This window comes from Lissotriton vulgaris, chromosome 11, assembly GCF_964263255.1.
Source record: "Lissotriton vulgaris chromosome 11, aLisVul1.2, whole genome shotgun sequence".
Classification (NCBI taxonomy): Eukaryota; Metazoa; Chordata; class Amphibia; order Caudata; family Salamandridae; genus Lissotriton; species Lissotriton vulgaris.
This window is the reverse complement of record NC_141699.1, coordinates 877,328,824-877,353,508: the sequence shown is the minus strand read 5'-3', so window position 1 is coordinate 877,353,508 and position 24,685 is coordinate 877,328,824. Positions and strand designations below refer to the sequence as shown.

Sequence of the window (24,685 nt, the reverse complement as noted above, 5' to 3'; positions counted from 1 at the left end):
TGATAAACACAGATTTTTTTTACACACAAATTTCCCTTTAATGGAGTAAAATGTGTTTCAACAGTGTTTTAGTATTAAGGCTTGCACAGTTGAGAGTCAAAAATTTACCTCAACGCAGTTGTAACATGCCTCAGGGGTTGTTTCCATGAAAATAACTCTTAAGATCTTCATTGTAGATAAAATGCTTCAATACTGAGATCCCATCCTTTGTCGCCACTTTTGAAAACGTTCACAAGAAGCTTGTATTGATGATAATTCCAATATACAACCTCTGGGCACAGGGCTACTTCATCCTTCAGCAACTGCTTATCTCTGACTGTCTCCTGGATTCTACAATCCAGAATCCAGTTAACATAACATCTGACCACAAGGTAGCCAGAGATACAGTTGCCAAGATACAACAGAGATGGTCGTCAGTGAGACGTAATGGTAATGGAAATTAACTTTAGATTTTAATTGCCTGATGGGAAAAAAAATGTCCATCCATCCTTAACAGTATGATTTTAGGGATGGTCAAGAGACAGAGAGTGGTAGGAAGAAGATAATGGACAAGGCAAAAAGGTGTGATTTGTATTCTAAAGAAAGAACGCCGCTCTTGTGAAAGCCCTGTGCCCTATGCACATGGCTTTAAAGTAAATACAAGCTAGAACAGGAATTCAGTGAAACTTAGAAAGATGTAAGAGGATTTGGGGAGGTTAAAGATGGTTCTGGAAGCCACATGGTGGATCCAGATAACACAACAGATGAGGAACTGCGGTAAACCCAAGACTATCTATTGAGTATTAAATATATGAATATGAATAGGAATGGTATTTGGAAGTGGAGAAAAATGAAGATTTGGAACGAATATGTCCACATGCAGCTCTGTGGGGCCAAAAAAAACGTGAAAAGGGAACTACTTGAATATTGCTTGGCTATGTCCTTGGAGGGAAAAGGCGGCTGTACAGTTAGATTCATTTTTGGTGCTTGTTAGGTTAAAGATAAAGTCTTTGTTGTGCAGAAGTTTTAATGTTTTATTTTCTCTGTGAATAGATACATTTTCACTTTTAAAGGAGAAGAAAAATAATAGACATTTTGCAGAAAAATGTTCATTATCATTATTTAATTTTTTCTAGACAGTTTTATTGATGCAACTTAGTTTTCCTTTTTTAAGTTAAAACAAAATGTTTAACAGTTGCCTTGACACAGACAGTATTTATTTAAAGTTGAGGAGCTTTATTTCCCTCTATTCCAGGATCCCACATGTACACGGGGCAGACTGTCAGTCGGTCCTGGGGAATATTGCATTGGGAGAGGATAGTTCTTCCAAGGAGTACCCCGCAATGGATATTTAGGCATGCATTTATGGCACAGAGTGAGGAATTTATTTGGTCTGACAGCCATGACATTAAGATGATGTAAAAAACAACATTCAAAGAGTACACAATGTTGTCTGAGCAACAACAGCCATAAATATTTGCGCCACTATTAAATGGCTTAAAATCTCAGGGAAGTTGTCAGAGAAAATAGTTTTTTATGTACCTGGGCTGCAGTCCAGAGAGGGCAAGGACACACAGTATGTTTTAAAGCAATGTGATTACTTATCCAAATAAGGTGAGTATGATTTGTGTGAGAAATTATACTGAAAATGGCCACAAATTGCCTGGAAGATGCCTTTTGGAAGCAAATGGTTTCTGCAATACAGACAACCCTAATGGTGATTTTAGGGTTCTTATACAACCTTAGAGCGCTCTCTAAGTGGTGGCAGTGGAGAGCAGCCTTCAGGATTAGTCCAGAAGGAGTATAAAGCAGCTTTTTTTTACCAGAGCATAATCTTACTGATATAGATTAAGTGAAAAAGACCCAGACAGTGCATTTATAAAAAATATGTATTTATTTTAGGACACTCACTAACACATACAGATTTCTCCTAGCTGGAGATATACACAATACACACAATACTTTGCAATAGAAACAGGTAAGTAGCACAGATACACAGTGGTTGCCAGGGGAAGACCAACCATATACCAAAATAGTGGTATGCGCACCACGACTCAAGTCAAGACAATACCCAGAAGACGTAGTAGTGCTGGGGACCCAAGGAACCACCCGAGCTCCGTAACCAGGAACTCCACGGAGGCCTTGTGCACAGTGGGAACACGATCGCGGGCTCAATACAAGTCAATGGGTAAGTCACGGTTGCAATGTTAAAGATGAAGGACCCTTTCCAGTGGACCCTGAAGAAACCTAGTGGAAGACAGAAGGATGGAGAGCCACCCCACCCATGGATACCCTGGGAACCGAGATACCTACACCAGGGAAGCCGGCTTCATAGGTGTGAAGTGGCATCAAAAACAAAAGTCAAACTCAATGGATGACTACAGGAAGATATCGCTGCTGGAGAAGGTGAAAGTGTCCGGTGGAATCCAAAGGTGAATTCAAGATGAGAAGAACCAGCAAACAGAAGGGACAGAGTCTATGACCTCAGGAGTGACCAGGAGGCATGGAAGATGAATGCCCACAGATGTCGGGTGCTTCAGGCGAGCTGACCGTGACCTTGGAGCTGCAGCTGAGAAGACCAGGCAATACTGTGGAATACCATGAGCCGTTCACAAATTGTCCCATGTCGGATGTTGAGAGTTGAGTGGTAGGTGTCAGTCGGGAGTCCAACAGGCCATGACAACTGCGAACAATGTGGAAAGTGAAGAAGGTGCAATGCCGGGACCAGCAAGCTCCAGGTGACTCACCATAAGCAGGGGAGTCAGATCAGGCCCGAGCAATCAGGGAAACTTGCTGAAATCAAGGAAAATGCTCAAGAGGACCCACAGGCCGGAGGCACTGAAGTCGCAAGAGGACCTCGATCAGATCACTAAAGAGGCAGGCCCACGATGCAAGTGATGCGGTGAGGACGAAGATATTGGTCACATGGATGCTTGAGGTTGGGGCTACTTGGAACCCGAAGAGCTTGGTGGAAGGAACCCAACCAGCCTTTGCAACAGATATTTGATGCGGTGAACAGGGGTTCAGTTGCTGCGGCTCCGATTAGGACTACTGGCCTCAAACTTGGTGAGAGGACAGGGCAGGCCTCGAGGGATGTAAAGAACCACCACCTGTGTTGCTGAGCCTTTCGGAGTGTGTGAGAGCCCAGGATCAGACCGGTCAGCTTCATAGTGGTGCCTGCAGATGTAGGGAAGTGACTACTTCACTTCAAGGGAGATTCCTTAAGGTGACTTGGATGTCTACAGGCCTTGGAAGGTTCCTGTAAGAAGCACAGGCATGGACGTTGCAGCAGACGAGCAGGGCGAGGAGTCTTCCCAGTTGAAGTCTTGATGGCTAGAGTGAAGTCCAGTAAAGTCCAGAGTGCCCAGACTGTCGAAGAAGAAGTGGTGTCTTACAATTAATCTTGTCCCACGACTTATCTAGGGACCCACCCTCAGGAAGGCCGTTAAGTAAAGGTTTGGGGCAATTCAGGGTTTCCTCTCAGGGGAAGGGTCTGACACTGAGGAGGATACTCCCATGTCCTTTGTCAGTTTTGCACCAGAGCAGGAGCCAACGTCTCCCTGAGCTGGTTTGAACTGAACTATGCAAGGAGGGCACCAAATGTGACTGAGTGGTGCTGTCAAGCGCTCCCACCCAGTCCCAATACACTAAACCTTGTCTGGGAGGTTATCACACCTCCCTGTGATAGGATACCCATTGTTCTACCTTCCGCTGCTTGAGCTTGGCTCAGCAGCAGGAGGGCAGAATTTTGTCTCGGGTCGGCAGCAGCCATTTTGTGCTGTCTGGGTCTAGAGGCTGGTACCAGGAGCACTGAGGGTCTCCAAGAGGAGCTTTACAGTGCATGGAATCATACGTCCCACACCGTTTACGGCATGGGGGTAGGATTCCAACATGCTTGATATCAAACATTACAGGGTTCTTTACAGCCAGTTTAGAGATGGTCATCGCTTAATGACGCATGGCCATTCTATGTATCATAATGGCTGATGCACTTACAACCCTAGAGAATAGACTCTGAAGGTTGTAGGGGTGTCCAGCTCATGCTGGGGCACCCTCACACTTAGAACCGATCACCCTCCCTTCAGGATTGAAATGCCTGCTTTAGGGGGACTAATAGGTTTTCAGTGCAGTGACCTTAGATATAGGGAAACCTATATCTTTTTTAAGTGGTTCTAGCACCAGATTACATAGGCTACAATGGCAGGCCTGTATTTACAGTTTGAGTGGTCTCCCATGGGTGGCATAATATATGCTTCAGCCCATGGGGGACCCCTGGGGTATCTATGCCCTGGGTATCTCAGTACCATATACTGGGTCTTTACAAGGGTGCACCAATATCCATTCTGGGAGGTACATTGGACTTACCATAACCATTTTAGAGGATAAAGCACACAAACGGTGGTCCTTTGTTAGCAGGATCCCAGTCAGACTAGCCAGAAACAGAACAGCACCAGGCAAAAGTGGGGGTAACCATAAAAGCAGATCCTACTTTCCTACAATGTCACCCAGCAAGTTATTAGCTTCAAGATGCTATGTGGCCTGCCTAGTAACAACCTTCCCTAAGATTTTAGCCAAGACTGGAGATTTGGCGGTACGCCTATAACTAGGCAAATGTCTTGCGTCTATAAGGTTTTTAGCAATAGGGTAGTCTTGGGATGTTTGAAGTATGCAGCTTCAATTGGCTCTGGAAAGGACCTGTAGATGAGGGGCATGCAATCACATACAATCTGATATGTACACAGCCCTTTAATATCAAAGTGGGACCAAAGTCATAATACTGGGTAACATTCAAGTTCAAGATAAACGATTACACCTCCATCAACAATACTGGTCTCAGACATATTCTTGATTAGCTGGAATTACCCTGCCCTGCCCATTCTGTCAGTATCCTTCAGTCATATGAGGAAGTTCCTGCTAAACTTTTGATGTTCTTTTGTGTAGTACTGACTAAAGTCTAAAAATGATCCTGGATGCCAACTGGAGTACCGAGAGCTTAGTAACAGCATGGTCTCACATTAATTGTAAGAACGTTCTCCTTTCAAAGCGGCTCAAGCTTGTAGCTTATCAAGTTGTCTTAACTGCTAAAGAGTAGTATAAAAAGGATGGTGTTAAAGTTTTTCCTAACCAGACTGTTGATAGATAGTTTGCATAAAGAAGGACCAGATTGTGCCAGGCGAGTGGGACCTAATGCCCTGAAGGTTTCCCTCTGTTTCCTATATTTCAGTTTTCTTGTGGTTTCTTGCAGGTTCATGGTGAATGCAGGTTCGCACAAAACTCCTTGGACCACTGCCTATAAACACTGTGCAAATGGAAAGGAAAATGCTACTTACCAGTATGCATCTGTTCTTGGCATGTAGAGCTAAAGGTTTGTATACTTGTGCATAGATCGCCACCTGGTGTTGGGCTCGGATGTTTGCATTTTGTTTTTGTCTTGGAAGATGTCTTTGTAGTCACGAGGTAGGTGACTCCTCCCTAGGATGATGGTGCGCATGGGCATCAACTCCATCCATAGATTGTTTTAGCCACGCATGGTTACAATGGAGTAGTAAGAAGTAGAAAGAGATGCCCCTGTGTAATGTATCTGAGTAAGATAGTACTGGAACAGATAAAGGTATCCGGGGAGGCGGGTGGGCGTATACGAATCTGCAGCTCTACATGCCAAGAACAGATGCATACTGGTAACTAGCATTTTCCGTTCGAGGCATATGAGCTGCAGATTGTATACTTTTGCATGGACTATACAGCAGTTACCTCCTTAGTGGGGGCTACCTGTATCTGTTGCAGTGGTTTAAAATAGTGTTCTTAATACAGCTTGGCCCTCACTAGCTTGTTGTTATGATTGCAAATCTACACAATAGTGTTTTGTGAAGGTGTGTTGGTGTAGCCCAAGTTGCTGATTTGCAGATGTCACTGAGGGGAATGTTCCCTAAGAATGCCATGGAAGCCATTAGTTTATGTGTGGAATGAGCTCTAGGGGGAGTGGTTAGAGTGCGTTTGGCTTTGATATAGTATATTTGGAAGCAATTAACAATCCACCTTGCAATTCCTACCTTTGAGATGGGATTGCCTTTATGAGGTGGTGGAGAAAGCCACAAAGAGTTGTTTGATCTTTCTAAAGGATTTTGTTCTTTCAATGTAGTAGAGTATTGCTCTTTTAACGTCTAACGTGTGAAGAGCTCATTCTGCCATAGAGTCTGATTGAGGGAAAACACTGGGAGTTCAACAGACTGGTTGAGATGGAAGGCAGATTTGACTTTGGGTACACATTTAGGGTTAGTCCTAAGAACCATTGTGTTATGATGGATTTGTAAAAATGGTTCTTGACTGGTTAATGCCTGGAGTTCACTAAATCTTCTGAGAGATGTGATAGCAACCAAAAAAGCTACCTTCCAAGTGAGGAACTGTAGTTAGCATTTGTGGAGAGGCCCAAAAGGGGGACCCATGAGTCTGGTAAGGATCACATTTAGGTTCCACTCTGGAGAGGGCGGGTCTCTGGGTGGAACTATTCTTTTAAGTCCTTCCTTAAAAGCTTTGATAGTGGGCACTCGAAACAAAGACAATTTTTTTCTGTTTTAGAGATAGGCTGCTAAGCAAGCTAGATGTAGCCTAATAGATGTATATGCTAGGTTACATTGTTGTAGATGCAAGAGGTAGCAGATAATGTTCTGAATAGAAGCATATAGTGGATTGATTTTGGTGTTTGTGCAATAAATGACAAATCGTTTCCATTTTGTTACATAGCATGCTCAGGTGGTAGGGCGTTTAGCTTCTTTAATGATATTCATACAGTCTGGCAGAAGATTTAGGTAGCCAAACTCTAAGACCTCAGATCGCAAGGTTGAGTTGATTGGGATTTGGATGTCTTATCTCTCCATGGTTCTGAGTGAGAAGCTTGGGGTGAGAGACGTAGTTTTTGATGAGAAACTACTGATAGTTCCAATAGGGTTGTGAACCATGGTTGTCAGGTCCATGTTGGAGCAACTAGGATCATTGTGAGGGAATGCTGTTTGAGCTTCCGAACCACTAACGGAATGAGTGGGAGAGGTGGTGAGACCTCACTTGTTGTGGCGCTCTATATGGTTAAAAGAGTAGACATCATTAACCAGGGCTATTATCAATGATTGCCTCAATATGGATTACCATCTAAAGATCCCTTGGATTAAATTTGTTATCGAAAATTTCCAGGAATTTTATGGTCTTGACATTTTTAATGACCGATATGCCACAGCGGTCTTTTCTAAACCTGAAATGAAGAACATCTTTCTGAGTTGTAAAGCAGAGAGGAGGTTCAGGGAGGAGGGGAAGTTGTCCACCTGTGTTTTCTACCGTAGTATGAATGCAGTCGAGGGCTATCAGCAATACCAGACACTAGTGACTAGAGCATCCCATCAATATGTATTGACTAGGTTAAGGATGGGGATTGTGCATAATTTAGTTGCCTTCCCCTCCATGAACAAGCACCCAGTTGGCCAGTGCTTATGTGATAACACTTCTGCACAAAGCAACATGCACTTTCTTCTGTTGTGTCAATTATATGGGAATTATCGTAAAACTTTTTTAAAACCCATCCTCGTCAAGTTTGGTGTTAGGACAATCCAGGACTCGATGAAATTGCTTTTTAACCTGCACCATCCTGACGTTTGTTTCTTTATTTCTACCTTTATGATTAAAGCTATCAGCATTAGGAAAAGCATGAGTTTTTTAAATATTTATTCTGCCCCTGCTTGTACATCATGTTTTGTTTTTTATTAATGATTGTTAACCAATTATGTAAACTGTATTGTAATTGTGACCTGTTTTTAATTGTTATGTATGCTTTTATGGACATTCTTTTATGCTCCGAATAAAGCCTTATGAATTGAATTGAGTGGGAGAGGTGGAAAAGTGTAAGCAAATTTGCCTGACCAGTTCATCCATTGCCTTTGTACAATGGGTGTGGATACCAGGACACGAAGGTTGGGCATTTAGCATTTTGGTGTGTGGCGAACAGGTCTATTTCTGGGTGGCCGCACATGTGAAAGAATGGAAGAAGAACTTGAAGATAAAGTTTCCATTTGTGGATCTGCTGTGTTTGATGACTGAGTAGATCTGCTTTCTGATTGTGTACACCTTGGAGGTGTTCTGCAAGGAGATATATGTTTTGCGGAATGGCCCATCTCCATATGCTTTGAGCTAGGTGTGAATGCTGCAGAAAGTGTGTTCCCCCTGTTTCTGTATGTAGTACATTGCTGTCATGTTGACTGTACAGACCAGGACAGCTTTGCCTAGGAGGTGGAGTTGAAAAGATTGTAACGCTTGGAAGATTGCTAACAATTACAGGTAGTTTATGTGGAATTGTCTTTGTTGGGGGTCCACATGCCCTGGATGGTATGGGTTTGAAAATGAGCTCCCCAGCCAGTGACCCATTCGTCTGCTGTTAGCACTGACTGTGGAACCGGGTCGAGGAACAGCCGCCCTTTGGAAAGGTTTTGTGTGTTCCACCACTGCAGAGAGCAAGGGGTGCGGGCGTCCACCAACGCCAGATCTGTCAGATGACCTTGAGCCTGGTTCCACTGATGTGACAAACATTCCTGTAAGGGACGCATTTGGAGTCTTGCATAAGTGACGAGGAGAATGCAGGAGGCCATCATCCCGATTAACTGCATGAACACTCGCGCTGGTAGTGAGTGTTGAGGCTGAAATTTTGGGATTAGAGCCTGTATGGCTCTTATCCTGACTGCATTGGGATATGCTAGAGCTTTTAAAGTGTCTTTTGTAGCCCCTAGGTATTGTTGTATGCTGGACGGCTGGAGATGGGATTTGGCGAGGTTTACAGTGAATCCCAAGCTGTGAAGCAGCTGAATTGTGTTGTGTGTGTGTTGCACACAGCTGATGTGTGATTTAGCTTTAATGAGCCAGTCGTCCAGATAAGGGAAGACATGAATATGCTGTCTCTTTAAGTGTGCTGCAACTACTGCAAGGCATTTGGTGAAGACTCTGGGTGCTATAGTGATCCTGAATGGGAGGACTTTGAATTGGTAGTATAGACCATCTACCACAAACCTGAGATATTTCCTGTGAGTGGGGTGAATGGGTACATAGAAGTAGGCGTCTTTTAGATCCAGAGTGGAGAGAAAGTCACCCTGTTGAAGTAGTGGGATCACCTGTTGGGGAGTGACCATGTAAAAGTGGTCTGGCTGAATGTAGAGGTTTAGCGGTCTGAGGTCCAGTATGGGCCTGAGAGAGCCGTCCTTTTTTGGGTTTAGGAAATACAGGGAGTAAACCCCTTGGCCTTAATGAGGCAAGGGGTCTGGTTCTATTGCATGTTTTTTGTAATAGAGAGAGAACCTCTTGTTTGAGAAGTGTTACATATTCTGTGGACATGGGACACTGTTTGGGAGGAATGCTTGGGGAGTAGAAGTGAGTTCCAGGCAATAACCATACTGGATAATTTGTCTTACCCACTTGTCTGTTGTGATGGAATTCCAGAAAGGTAGGAACTGTAAGAGACATTCCCAGACAGGAGTGGGATGATCGGGGGAAGTGCAGGGAAGTCACTGTTTAGTGGTTGCCACAACCTCTCCCTTTATTATTTTTGCCTCTGTAGCCTCAGCAAAAGGATGCCTTCGGGGATGTTTGAGTGGGGCTCTTGTAGGAGAAGGATGGATGTTCTTAACCCATGGTTTTGGAGCTGGCTCTGTAGAAGGAGCGGCGAAAGGAGCCTCTAGGGGAAGGAAATTGTAAGGCCCTCATAGACTTAGCAGTTTCGGTATCCTTCTTCATCTTTTCTAGGGATGTGTCAACTGCGGGCCCAAAAAGATGTTCCTGATCAAACAATTGATTTAAAATAGCAGTTTGAGCCTTCTGATTGAATTCGAAAACCCGGAGCCAAGTGTGTCTACGCAACAAGACGCTAGTGTGAATTGCGCAAGATGCGGTATCGGCTGCATCGAGCGCACATTTTATTGAGGTGTTGGTAATTAGTTTGCCCTCCTGGATAAGGTTGTTGACTTTTTGTTTGTACTGGTCAGGAAGATGTTCCATGAGCTTTTCAAGCTCGTCGTAGTGATCCCTGTCGTACCTATCCAATAAAGCTTGGGCATTGGCGATCCGCCAATGGTTTGCAGCCTGCGACGCAATACGTTTCCCGCATGCGTCAATTAATTTGGATTCCTTATCAGAAGGGGGGTGCCGCCTGTACTCTGTGAGTTTGTATGCTTGAGTGCGTTAGTTACCACAAGGGAATCCAAGGAAATCTGACCTTTAATGTAAATTGGGTCATTGAGAGCTGCCTTGTATTTTTTATCCACCCTGGGATTGAGAACCCTGGTTCTGACTGGGTCTTTGAAAATGTCTAACGCATGTTTTAGAAAGCCTTTTAACACTGGCAGGGTGCTTGTTGATTTTTGCGAGGGTGCAAAGGTTTCCAGCAAAAAATCTTCATCTAAGGGGTCGGAATGTAAGGGGATCCGGTGGTTTTGGGCAACCCTATTAATTAGTTGCTCGAACCGAGAGTTGTCATCAGGTGATGACAGTTTAGATGGATAGAGATCCGGATCATTATGTGGGCCGGGATCTATATTGTAGTCACCCCAAGTGTCTACGTCATGTGGGATGTTATATGAATGATCATCCCCATGTGGATCTATATCTCAACCTGTGTCATCCTCACTATCTGATGGTTGAGGTGAAAATATATGTTGTTGGGAGGGTGGTGGAGAAATCAATAGAAGTGGATTAACTGGAGGGAAAGAAGGAGGTGGTGACGTGTTAGTGCCCATGTCTTGCTGTTTGAGAGGTATAGCAGGTTCTTCTGCAGTGTCCTGTGTCCTCTTTTTTTGGAGTCTTGGTGACTAGTTTGCCCGTGCTTGGATCAATAAACAGAGTTTTTTGCTCCGGATTTGCTAAATCAGGTGCAGGATGCGTGGGCAAAATGTCTTTGTTCGGTGTCGAACATTTTGGCTCTGAACCTTCTTTGGAGGGAGTTTGTGAGGCTTTCCAAGGGGTCTTAGACTGTTTAGGTTTTTGCGGCTTCGTAATTTTTTTCGAGTTCTTCGGTTCCGAGTGTTTGTCCTTGCTATGTTTCGATACCGAGGGCTCTGGCGTCGAGGCTGTCTTCGGCATGGACAAGTGTTTGACTTGTTGCTTCAGTGCTGAGGAGGACTTTCCGGTGCCGGAATGGGGTTGGCTCGAGCCCGAGCCGGAAGGCTTATGTTTAGGATTCATAGCCGGGCCTGAGGGCGGGGCGTCTGAAACATGCTGCCGGTGTCGACCCGAGCCCAAGTGTGTAACCGGAGCCTTCTGTTTATTTTTCGGGAGGGGTGTTTCGGTACTCACGGACCGCTGAGCCGGGGTGACTCTCCTTTTTGGCGTCAGAGTCGTCGGCCTCGGAGACGTGTTCTTCATCACCTGATTGTTCCGGCTGGATATTGGGGTCTGCTTCAAAGATGTCCGGAATTGAGCTGCTTCCGCGAGACATTTCGTGACGTCGAGCCCAACGATCACGGATGGTTTTCTTCGACCTGAAAGATGCACAGGCCTTGCAGTTTTTATCTTCGTGCTCCGGTGTGAGGCAGAGATTGCACACTTCATGCAAGTCTGTGTGTGGAACCTTAGCACCACACCCAGGGCATTTTTTTAAAGGAGTCCTTTTCATTGACTGCAGGTGTGGTCGACGCGGAGAGGCCCAACGGCCAACGTCGAAGATTGAGGTTGAGGAGATTGTTTTAAGATGTGTGTCAAAAAGGGAAATGCGATCGAGACAATACAGTCGAGTGGAGAGGGATTGCGCGTCGAAAGGGGATTCGAAACCGATATCGACCCGGAGCGCAGCATTTCACAATGGCGGGAAAAAACAATCTAAGGATGGAGTCGATGCCCATGCGCACTATTGTCCTAAGGAGGTGTCACCTACCTTGTGACTACAAAGACTTCTTCCAAGACACAAACAAAGTGCAAACATCCAAGCCCAACACCAGATGGCGATCTATGCAAAAGTATACATTCTGCAACTCATATGCCTCGAACACAAAGCTTTACATTTAATTATTGAATCCACAGTGAGTTAGAGGACAGTTTTCTAGAGGAGGAATGCATACTTGTGTTTGTAAGTGTACTCACATTGTAGTTGCTTTTTTTGCATCAGCTTTTTTTTTTTAACTTACGGAGTTTATATTTTTATCCCGAATGTTCACCTGAACATGGACGTCCACTCGGTCAAAAGATATTCAGAAGCATGTGCCAAATAAACGGAATGGGTTCATCTTTCCACTGTCCGTCACCAGGAATCCATCATATTTCAGATGAATTGCAGGATATTCTTATCGAGTGGTGCATGCGCTCTTGCATTCTGGGTCACTGATCTGAGCCCAGGTCCTTGCCCAGTAAGAAATGGATTTAGGTGTCTTCCTCATACATCTTTAATAGCGTTCATTGTTAACTGAGGATCCTAGCGGGTGAGTGGGCACAGTTACATATTGAACAGTAATGGTGGTATCTCACAGGGTTTCCCTAGTTTTCTGCTTGTAGTCATGTCTGTTCGGATATGCCTTTTCTGGTTCAAAAGAAAGTATTTGTTCGACTTTGATGTAGAACTCATTAAATCCACCAATTCTCAGAAAACTCTGAAATAAGTAAGATTGTCCACTGCTTTGTAGGCACACCTTTTTCATGGAGAAGGGCAGGGATGAGTTCTTCTGGAACCTCTGTCTGAAAAGACTTACTACATCGGGCGGGTTTGAATCCCCATTGTTAGACATACATAGCCTGGTGGACTTTTGAGTTAACCATGTACTTCAGAATCCTGATCGAATATGAAAGGTTTGAGATCGGGCAATAGTTGGCTTGATTTTTGGGTTGGTTATTGTTTTCTCAGTGTAACAGTTATAATTATGCGTCAGAATGAGTTAAGGAGTGTACTCTGAGCAATGCCTGCATTGTGTAGACTCATAATTTCAGAGGTATATCTGATGATCAATTCTTAGACTCAAGTCACTGGACGGGAACCATCGGGCAGGTTTGACAACATTTAAGAACTGTAATCACTATTTGAGTTTAAGCAAGCAAAAGTGGGGATGTTGGAAGACATAAAATATGGTTAGCGAATGGTAAAGACAGAAATATCTCTGTTTAGTGTATATACTCCTGCTGGTTTTCTTATTTTTTAAATAAAGTACATTACCTCGGGGCCAACGATGTTTCCTCAGGTATTTCATGGTCTATCAGAAGATGCACTTGTGGCAAATCTGATGGTGGCTGCCTATTCCGCAGAGTTCTAGACTGATTTGCACCAGGACTCCATCGCCGATCAGTGGGACTATCCAGCTGTACTGTAGGAAAAAAAATAACAAACATGGAAAATGTAATAAATAACCAGTCGAACCTTTAACCCAGCCCACTTTGAATAAAATGTATCCCTCTTGTTCTAGTAGCTCATCTTTTTTCACACTGGTGAATGCCTTTCTCTGTCACATACTTGAGTCCAGGTAGCCAATTAGTATAAAGATTGTCTTCCGAAATCAGAAGATATGAAACAATGTCCCTGGTCACTGTCTAACTGCTTAGAGGAGCATGCTCCTTACGTTCAAGTCGTGGTAGGCCCAATTCCCTGATCCGTGTGTGTGTTTGAATATGTTTGCCTTTTGTTCTCAATAATATATTCAGAATCTTAATTTACCATATTTTTACTCACAAAGCTGTGGTGACTGTGACACAGAACTGCATCCAAGGTTGTTCTCTGATCGGGTGCCCATAGTAGAATGCTGTAGCTCTCTCTCACAATCTCTCACAGAGGTTGATGTGGTCTGCTTAACTAGTGCTTTAAACTTAACACTTAGCACTGAACCTGCCTGTTTGAGCATTTCTTTGGTGCCCAAATCATGCACATGAACAACATGTAAACTTGACTGTCAGGGGGGCTTTTTCTGCTTCCACTCTATGGGCCTCATTTATGAGCCCTTTTGCGCTGCCGGAACGTCACTTTTTGGATGTTCTGGTGGCGTAATGTGCCCCGGCATATTTACCAGCCCAAGTAGAGGAGGATAGCTTCTCCTCCACCAGCTCGGTGGAAGACAATTACAGATCCCTTAGCTCGAGAATCACCTCCATCGCGGACTCTGTTGCCCCTCTTAAACTCTGTAAACCTAAAGGTAGAGCACCTGCTCCCTGGTACAATGACTCTCTGAAGACCCTCAAATCAGCCTGCAAACAGGCTGAGAGAAAGTGGAGACACGGATACTGCAACAACAATAAAGTCCTCTGGAAAAAGTCTCTCCATGACTACAAATCCGCCATTGCAGAGAGTAAAGCAAATTACTACTGCTCCACTATAGCCAATGCGGCCAACAGCCCAAAAAGTATATTTCAGATCCTGGACAATATCTTACATCCTGACTGCGTCAAAAACCCCATTCCCCCATCTCAGTCCCTTTGTGATAGCCTTGCTCAGTTCTTTACCGACAAAATTGAGACTATTATTAACAATCTGGCAACGCCCCTGTTACACACTCATCCCTCCCCTCTCGAAGTCAGCCTCACCAATCCTGACTCTCTGAGGTCAGCCTGCCCTCCTACGAATAGGCTCCTGGCTTTCTCCCTTATTTCTCAAACAGAATTTGAAAAAGTTGCACAGGGCATCACCTCGGGATCCCCCCTTGACCCTCTGCCTCCGAAAATCTGGAAGGCATGCAGGCACAAACTATTTCACACTCTCCGGATGATTTGTAATCAATCCCTCAGCTGCGGCTTCGTCCCCATCCCCTGGAAGCAGGCGCTTATCACCCCACTGCTAAAGAAACCCACCCTGAACCCAGAATGTCTGTCCAACTTCCGCCCTATATCACTCCTGCCTTTTCCGGTGAAGGTGCTTGAACGTTGGGTCAGTAAATGCCTCTCAACCCACCTCGAGCAGCACCACATTCTGGACGAATTCCAATTTGGTTTTCGCCCAGCCCATGGCACGGAAACTGCTGTGCTTACCGCCATGGAGGAGCTTCGAATGCGTGCAGACAGGGGCCAAGCTGTGGCCCTGATTTTATTAGACCTGTCTGCCGCATTCGATACTGTCAATCATGGGATCCTGCTCGAGCGGTTGAGAGAGGCAGGGATCGACGGCACGGCCCTGATATGGTTTCATTCCTACCTCTGCGACAGAAAACAGGCCGTATCCCTTCCCCCTTTCCAATCGGTCTTTTCCCCTGTCCCTCACGGTGTTCCCCAGGGTTCCTCTATCAGTCCGATTCTTTTTAATGTTTACTTGAAACCACTGGTCACGTTAATTAAATCACACAACATGACCACAGTAAACTATGCGGACGATACCCAGCTCCTTTTCTCTTGGGAAGGCGAAGATTCCATCTCCTTGCAAGCCTTCCATGACTGTCTAAGAGACACTGCGAGCTGGCTGCACCGGAACTCCCTTCAGTTCAACTCCTCGAAAACCGAGGTGTTGTTCTGTCCTGCGAGCCGCATACCCCGCCCTCTGCCTGCTGAGTTTTGGCCCCCGGAAAACTCTAATAACCCGCCACCTGTCACCAGTGTTCGCAACCTGGGCGTCATGCTAAATCACCAATTGAGCATGGAAACGCAGGTCTCAAGAACAGTCGCTACCTGCTCTGCCCTTATGCGCTCACTGCGCAAAGTCCTGCCTCTGCTACCACCCTCCGCCAGAGCATTAGTAGTCAGGTGTACTATTCTTAGTCGCCTTGACTACTGTAATGCCCTACTGCTTGAATCTCCTGTGACACTACTGGACAGACTCCAACGAGTTCAGTCGGCAGCAGCCAAACTGGCTCTTGGCTGGACCAGGAGATCCTCGGCCACCGCTGCACTGGCCGAGCTGCACTGGCTGCCTTTGAAGCAACGCATTGCCTTCAAGGCCCTGTGCCTGGTCTTTAAGGCACTACACGGTGTAGGACCCAGACCTCTTCAACGTCTGTTCTCTTGGTACACCCCCACCAGAACACTCAGGTCCACAACTGCCTGCCTTGTGAGAGTGCCCAGATGTAAGAAGGCCAGGATGGGGGGAAGATCGTTCAGAGTAGCTGCAGCCAAGCTGTGGAACAGTCTGCCTGTCGATATTCGCCAAATCCCCCATCTCCTCCCCTTCAGGAAACAAATCAAAACTTGGCTCTTTCCTTCACCCCTTTAAACCTGCCTGCCATAATCTATTCCCCCCCCGTCAATAAACCCCAGGAGTAGCTACCAGCGCCAGGATACCTGCCAGGTGACAGTCGCGCTCTATAAATATTTTAAATAAATAAATAAATAAATAAGTAAAGCCAATTTCTGTGGCTTTTCATAGCCTTGTGACTATGTGCCCTTTTCACGCTGAACAATTCATCACAAGGGCGTTCCATTGGTGTTGCTGTGGGTGTTCCCAGGCAACACCCATGCAATCTGAAGCATTCCCAGATTTAAAAGAAATTGTGAGCCTGGGAATGCGTCAGAATCTAACGCCACCCCAGGGATGGAGTTATGGAGGCGCAAAAAGGATAAATGTTTTCAGTTCCCCTCATATTTTCCTTTTTCTATGTGTGTGGCAGTAAGCAGCACACATAGAAAGAAGAAATCGCTTGAATTGATTGATTTTGAGCAAGTGGGTGTACCTTCCTGCAAAAAATCAATCACCCCACCCAACGCTGGCCCCCTTGCTCCATGGTGCAAGGATGTCTGCGTGGCTTATGGTAGCCCATTGTACGCCAGCGCGGGGGAAAAGGACATGAATGCACCATATCTCATAGATATGGTGCATTCCATCCCTTTTGTTTTGACGTAGGGCAGAGCAGCAAGAATCCTTGCGGCACTGCGCTACGACAAAACCCCATAAATGAGGCCCTATGTCTTTGTATCACTATAACCTTACTGGTGAGCCTGCAAGATAGAATATAAACTGCACACCACACCAGTCTTTCAAAATGTCTGTCTGTGGTATATTTATCCATAGGATTTAGTGAAGCTCAAAGGTTCTACACAACTAAGTGAATGGGGATTACTGTGTTAGGATTTTTTACCCATAAATACAAATGCTAAGACAGCGGAAAGGCAGGCAGTGAGCTTTCAAATACTACCACACCTACTAACCTCAAATAGATGTCAGGGTTCTTGAAGGTGTAATGGTTTTCTACAAGGTAAGCTTTGCCATAGTTTTCGGCATCACCCTTTCATTTGCAGGGTGTCGTTTCTGCCATGATTCATGACGCACCTCAAATGAAACTTGGGTTGTGGAGCATTCAGGAAATGTGAGGTCTCAAATGTTCGGCTCGCATATACTCCTAAGGCCAGGCCAGAAATGGGGAATATAATATCCAGATTCTCAGTATGCAAAAGTGGTGGTAGCAAAGAGATGGAATTTACCTCATGACTCACAAACAACAGAAGAGGTATGAGGTAAAGGAAGACAAAGGAAAGATCTAAAGATTCACAATAGGAATTGAAATTGACATGGTAAGGGGGCACAGTAGCCTTTTTATGCCGACCTTTTGTGTGAGTGGATGCATATTTGTTGTATTTACTCATAACATTTATAAAGCTACCATGTTAGGGTTTCGCTACAGGATTAGGATCAGTGTGTTCCAGTTATACTACCTTAAAACAGCCATGTTTTGACCTTCTTAATGATGGATGGGTTCTCAATGCATAAATACCTGATTCCCTATTTCTTTGATTCACCTGCATGACTGGGTCATGCCTTTACTTCTTCAGAATTTTACATAAAGTCCGGTCAGTTTCTACATACTGGTCAGACACATGTTTTTGCAGATTTCTGCAATACAGTGTAACCGTACTTCACTGAAAAGCATCCACCCTGGCTTTTTGTGGCTCAGAATGAAGCTGTGAATCTTAACCTTGAGAATCTACCTCTTCTGCACTAACAGCTCAGTGTACATCACTTTATGTCATAAGAAAAAACGAGCATTTCATTAGTCACAAGTAAGTATGGTTGGGTAAACCAAGGCAGACAAGACCCTAGCTCGGTCAAAGGTGTATTTCTGGCTCAAGGGCCCAAATGAAGGACAAGCTACAAATGAGCATAGCCAAGGTCCTCTCTCCAACTCCATTATGCAGATTAGTAAATTAGAACCAAAAATAGGGTCTTGCTTATTGAAGGAGAGCTACTGTAACACAGTATGGGTATGAGTAAAATATGAAATGTGCTTCTTGTCTTTGAACTCCGAACTTGCAGTGTTAATTGAATGCACAAGAAAGTGAAAATATGTCTAACAGACATGATATGTCTTATGATGGCTCGGCTTATGACGTTGGTCTAAGGGCCAAGTCAGACTCACAATGGCTCTGGTTCATCTCTCCTTATAGATTTGGTGGATTATCCACCTTTGACAGTAAAGCCTCCCATGTGACAGTATGGCCGCCAATTTTAAAAACAGATTGACAGCAATCACTAAATAACATTGATGTATTAGCCAGCTGGCTACACAGTATACTAATCTTTCTAGTATTGGTGCCTCTATGCCCTGGTGTCTCTTTCAGAGTGTAGCTTCTCTCACGGTCTTTCTCCATCTCCCTCTGCCTCTCTCTCTCCCACTCTGTGCCACATAATTATTGAGTATTTGTTCCTGTATCTCACCTTCAGAGCTTTTCTGTGAGGAAAATCTGTCTTCTTCTGTACCAACTACTCTTTTTAGGTCTAACATGACAGTGCAGCTGGCACTAGACCTCATGTGATAAATAGAAAAACAGCTTTAAGAAGCACTACTGGAAGACAGTCTTTGGCTCCCTCCACATGTTGATTCTCCTTCCTACAGTATTCAATTGGATAGAAGGTATGTTCATCCACTGAAAAGCTGTATTTGTGTCCTACATTATGCCTGGTTAGAAAGTGTATGCTCAATGCAGTCGGTTTGAGTTAGTTATATTGACAAGATAAAGATGCCATATGTCAGATGTGATAGGTCTGATCTATTTATTATGAAAAGTTATGTTAACCCTTTCGGTGCGCATGATGGAATAGGTCCATCATGAGCCACAGTACTCATGTGCGCATGACGGAACCATTCCGCCATGTAAACAGCAGGGGTAGTTCCATTTTTTTTTAGCCTCGGGAGGTTGGGGAAGAGCTTCTCCAACCTCTCAAGGCATTTTTTTCCCAGTGAAATGATGATCAGCACGCACGGTGCACTGACCTCCTTTCACTGAAACCGAAACTGAAATTGAAATGACCCAATTGGCTCATTTTAGTTTCACTGTCTAGGTGCTCGTGGGGCTACCTCAGCCCCCTGAGCACGTAGGCAGATGGCAGAGGTGTTGTTGGAAAGGGGAGAATCTCCCCCTTCCAGTGGTACCCAAATGGATACCTGCTTGGGGATCGATGTAGGAGGGCGATCTCCAGGCAGGGATCACCCATGAGACACCAGTGAGTGGGGAATAGCCCCTTGGGCATGGGCTTTTGCCCCCCCCAATGGTACTGGCAAATTTCAGTCTTGCTGCCCTCTCCCCTAGGAGGCAGATGGGTCAACAGCCCCAAATCTGCCTCCAGGGTGGGCAGAAAGCACACTAGGCCCCAGAGACTTATTTCATTTATGTAGGTAGGTATGGGGGCAGGTCAACATGGGAATGCCAATGCCCCCCCAAAAAAGCCACAGTTTTTCTGCCCCCCCTGGAGGCAGATGGGGGCAATAGCCTCTTATCTGCCGCCTTCCTGGGGCAGAAAGCCCACTAGACACCAGGGATTATGTTTTTTTTTATATGTAAGGGTGGTGGCTGCCCAGAATGGGCATGCCAATGTCCCCACCCCAAAGCAAATTGCCACAATCTTTCTTCCACCCCCCCACCCAGAGGCAGATGCGGGCAATAGCCTCTTTCCTGAAACCCCGTGGGGGCAGAAAGCCCTCTAGGCACCAGGGATTAGGGGCCAGATGTAGGTAAATATCATTTACCGATTCTAAAATACCGAATTTTACCGATTCGGTATTTTAGAATCATCAAATGATATATAGCTAATGATTCCGTAAATTTACTGAATCAGTAAAATGCGGTAAATACTGATTCGGTCTTTACCGATTCGGTATTCCCCATTCATTCCTATGGGCCTGGAGGCCCATAGGAATGAATGAGAATTACCGATTCGGTAAATTCCGAATCGGTAATAGGGGGTAGACTTACAAGGGTGGCAGGGTGTCACATTGACACCCTGTTGCACCCCTGTATAGTGCATGGGTGCACATGTGGCACGCATACATGCCGTAAGGGCATGTATGCCTGCCACATGGCACAGTTGAAATAAGCACAAAATTGCTTTGTTTAAGGTTTTCGATATTTACCACCAACTATTAGTTGGTGGTAAATACCGAATCCTTAATACACATGAGCACTCTTAGATGTGCTTGCTACATATGATCTACCGATTCGGTAAATACAGAATCGGTAAATACCGTTTCGGTAACATCCAATTCGTATTTACCGACTCTGTATTTTTGGGGCTCCTACATTACAAATTCCCAATACCGGTCGGTAACGGCTCAAATTCAGTGACTTGGGCCGTTACCGACCAGTATTGGGCGACCTACATCTGGCCCCTAGTTCTTTACCATACATAGGGGTGGGGCTGCCCAGAATGGGCATGCCAATGACCCCGCAGCTCAAGAACACATAGCCTGAGTCTTTCAGCCCCTGATCTGCCCCCGGGGTGGGGCAGAAAGCCCACTAAGCATTATGATGATTGTTTTATACGTAGGTTGGGGGCTTCCCAGAATGGGCATGCTAATGCCCCGCCTCCAAAATACAGGTATACTTTTTATCGGAGACCAAGGGGAAAGCTGGTGTGATCTCACACAGAAATGTTAGGAACATGTGGGTATTTTAGCTACATTTGAGGGTTTTTTTTTCTCAAAGCTATGGTTATTAATTTTAACAAGTGAAATGCGACAGTCCCGCACATCTTCCCATGCAGGGGAGACCATTCCGTGGCAGAGCTATAGCAACATAGACCGTGACATATGAAGAGACCTAGCTAAATAACGACCCCCAGCATTCAGAGCAGCTTACTACAGGTTACAGCTTCTAATACCAACGGGGCGTGCAGAGTCCTTCCCATAAGGAAGGCAAGCGATAGTACTGCATGTCATCCAGTCTCTTGTCGTCAGATGTAATATTCTGCGCCTCCCAGTCAGGAGAGCTCCCCTACTGAGTGCAACCCGCGGGAAGTGTAAAAAAAAAAAAAAAAAGAACCCCCCGTGGAGGTGGAAATGTGAAGGCATGGAGAACAACAACCATGTGGCCTCAGAGCTGAAAAAGATGAAGGGCCCTAACGCTGGAAGGGCAAACTGCTGACGGGAGGCACCGTGAAAGGAAGGAAACCAGGGGTCCCCACCAAAACTGTTCTTAAAATCATCCCTAAAGATATCAGACATGCGCTCCAGACTCAACAGTTTCCATAAACGGGAGTGCCAAATGGAGATGGCCAGTGCCTCTCTCCTCTTCCACGCAGCTGCCAGGGTAGTCTTGGCCGCTCCAATACTGAGCCACATGATTTTTTTATCCACTGTAGTCTGATGTTCTAGGGATGAATCTCGTAGGCCTAAAAGGATATTAGCCATAGATGTGGGGATGGGATAACCCAGCATCTCTTTAATGTGAGCTAAAATCTCTTCCCAGAAGGGGCGAGTAAGAGGGCAGTCCCACCAAATATGCTGAAAATCCCCTAGAAACCCACAACCCCTCCAACACCTATCGGAGGCGTCGGGAAAAATCTTTCAAAGCTTGGAAGAGTGTAAGTACCAGTCCATCATGGTCTTCATGTGGACCTCCCAAAGATCCAAGGAGTGGTTAAATCTTGAAATATCAGACCATAAATGAGACCACTCCGCTTCAGTGATATCTCGCGGAAGAATCCCCTCCCACATGGACATGTACCTTGGCCGGGGTGTGAGTGCCGTGGATAGAAGAAAATCATATATGAATGAGATTACTCCCTTCATCGAGGAGGTCCTAGCGAGAAAAGCCTAAAATTTCGTGAGAGGGCGTGAAGCGGCCTCCCGTACCAGAGGAGTGAGCACTCAGTGGAGCAGTTGTGCATGGTGATATCTCTCTGAGTCCCCCACCCCGTAGTCTCGCTTACAGTTATCGAAAGAGAGTGGATCGAAATTATGGAAAAGATGTGTTAAGGCAAGGCAGCCTCCCTCTCTCCACGCTGCAAATGGGCCCTTCTGTAGCGCAGGAGGAAAAGCAGGATTCAAGTGAAGAGGTGTAAATGGGGAGGGAAAAGTCGTCCCTCTATCATCCCTTGTCACTGAGTCCCAGACTCTTAAAGTGGTGGGAGTGGGGGTACGGATATACGCATTCCTAGGTCTGTCACATTTGGGTCTCCAGACTAAATCCCAGATGGTCCTCCTTGCCACACTACGATCCATATGTAGCCAATGTTTTTCCGATTCTAATTGCGTCCACTCTACCAACACCCGTAGTTGTGCTGCTTTATAATATAGGTGAATGTCCGGGAGACCCACCCCCCCTCCCTGCGAGGTCGGCGCAGAATAGAAAAGGAAAAGTGTGCCTGCCCCCCCCTGCCAGATAAAGCACAGAATCACGGTCTTCACTCGTCTAAAGAAGTCCCCGTCAAGTTCAATGGGAAGGGCCTGGAACAGATACAATAGCTTAGGGAGAAGGGACATCTTCACAGCATGGATCCGACCCATTCAAGATAGAAACAGAGGCTTCCATCGTACAAGGTCAGCCTGAATCCGGGTCAGTATGTGTGGGAAGTTGGCTGAGTATAATTTCCCCACTGTTGGCGTCAGATGAATCCCTAGGAATTGAATGGAGGAGCCAGCCCATGGCAGTGGTGTGAGTGACTGAAGTCTAGAAACTTCTGATTGAGGGAGAGTGAGATTAAGTATGTACGACTTGTCTAAATTGATTTTAAAACCCACTACTGCTTCAAATCTTTCCAGCTCCGATTGCACGTGCAGGAGGGAAAGGGCCGGATCAGAGAGAGATAAAAGGACATCGTCTGCAAATAAAGTGATTTTGTGTGATTCTCCCATAAAGGGCAGACCTCGTATATCAGGGTTAGCTCTAATCGCCAGTGTCATGGGTTTGATACTTAGGGCAAAAAGCAGGGGCGATAGGGGGCAACCCTGCCTAGTGCCCCTAGAGTGATTAAAAAAAGAGGATTGGCACCCATTCACCGCGACCCTGGACCGGGGAGATAAATAGTTAGCACGAATCATGGTTAAAAATTTAGATGAAAAGTCGAATGCTGTCAACGTTTGGAAGAGAAAGACCCAGTCCACCCTGTCAAATGCCTTTTCGGCATTAAGCCCCACTAACAGCGCTGGGATCTTAAACTTATTGGCCTTCTCTATCAGGTGTATGATACGCCGAGTGTTGTCATGAGTCTGGCGTCCCTTAATAAATCCGGACTGATCAGGATGGATGAGAGCCGGCATCAGATCATTAAGCCATTTCGCGATTCTTGAGGAGTATAACTTCGCATCGAGGTTAAGTAGGGCAATTGGCCTGTAAGAGGAACAGCGGCTAGGGTCCTTCCCAGGTTTGGGTATGACCAAAATCATGGACTCTGACATAGTACCGGAAGTCTCGCCTTCTTCAGCCATTCGATAGAAAAATCGAACTAAGTGTGGGCTAATATCTGAGGAGAATGTCTTGTAGAATATGGCTGTATAGCCATATGTTCCAGGGGCTTTATGGGGTTTTAAAGCTTTAATAGCAGAGACAACCTCCACTCTAGTGATAGGGGCCGAGAGTTTCTCATTCCACTCAGCAGAAACCTGGGGCAGAGGCAGTGCCCGTAGGTACTCTAGTTGTTTAGCCGGATCCAGGGTATCCCCAGAATACAGGTTTTTATAAAATGCGCTGAAGAGTTCAGCCTTGTCTTCATCCTTATGAGTGACATCCCCAGAAGGACCTTGGATACCCCCTATGTATTCCCGCTCTCTCTTGTCTCTCAGCTGCCTGGCGAAAATACCATCTGGGGAGGACTGGCCACCCACACCCCAGTCAAGACAGATCGAGAATAGACTATGATCAGAGACTGACAGCGGAAAGATCTTGGCCTCCCGTAGGTTACCCTGTAATGACTGGCTAAAAAAGATATAATCTAGGCAAGAGTAGGAACGATGAACGTGGGAAAAAAATGTGTAGTCCCTGGACTGGGGGTACAGAGTCTGCCAGGCGTCTAAAAGACCCAGGTCCTGGATCCGCTGTTGTGTGTCTTGGGAAAACGAGCCCATGTCAGAGCGTTGTGGATGAGTGCTGTCGAGGTCCTTCTGTCACACTAGGTTAAAGTCTCCCATTAGGAACAACAGCCCCTCAGCGAAGTCCGTAATTTTCCCCAGAAGAGCATGAATGAACCCAGTCTGACCAGAATTAGGTGCATATACCGCTATGAAAGTACAAAGTTTCCTCTGCAAATGGCCCTTGGCCATGACCCAGCGTCCATCTTTGTCACTCTGGACTCCCAAGGGTTGGAATTGTCTGGCAGAACGAAACATGAGGGTCACCCCCCTTTGTTTCGTGGAGGCTGAGGAACGATAAATAAATGGGAATTGTTTATGTTTAAGACGCGTGTCCTCAGACCTGACTGAGTGGGTCTCTTAGAGGGCCACTATGTCCAGGTGGTGGTCAATGACATACTTCCATAGCTTTTGACGTTTCTGGGGGGAATTAAGCCCTTTAATGTTCCATGTTCCGATGGTAATCGGCATCATAGTAGAAGACAAAATCGCTGCGCCTTGAACAGCCCCGTCCCACC

General features: G+C 45.6%; 1 protein-coding gene across 1 annotated transcript in view; it reads right to left on the bottom strand.

Moving 5' to 3' along the window:
- Window positions 1–24,685, bottom strand: part of SNED1 (sushi, nidogen and EGF like domains 1) — a 2,960,801-nt gene that overhangs the window by 373,276 nt on the left and 2,562,840 nt on the right. Inside the window, exon 25 of the mRNA XM_086944023.1 lies at window positions 13,139–13,286. Coding sequence (XP_086800149.1) covers window positions 13,139–13,286 — 148 coding nt within the window. The remainder of the gene's footprint in view (window positions 1–13,138; window positions 13,287–24,685) is intronic.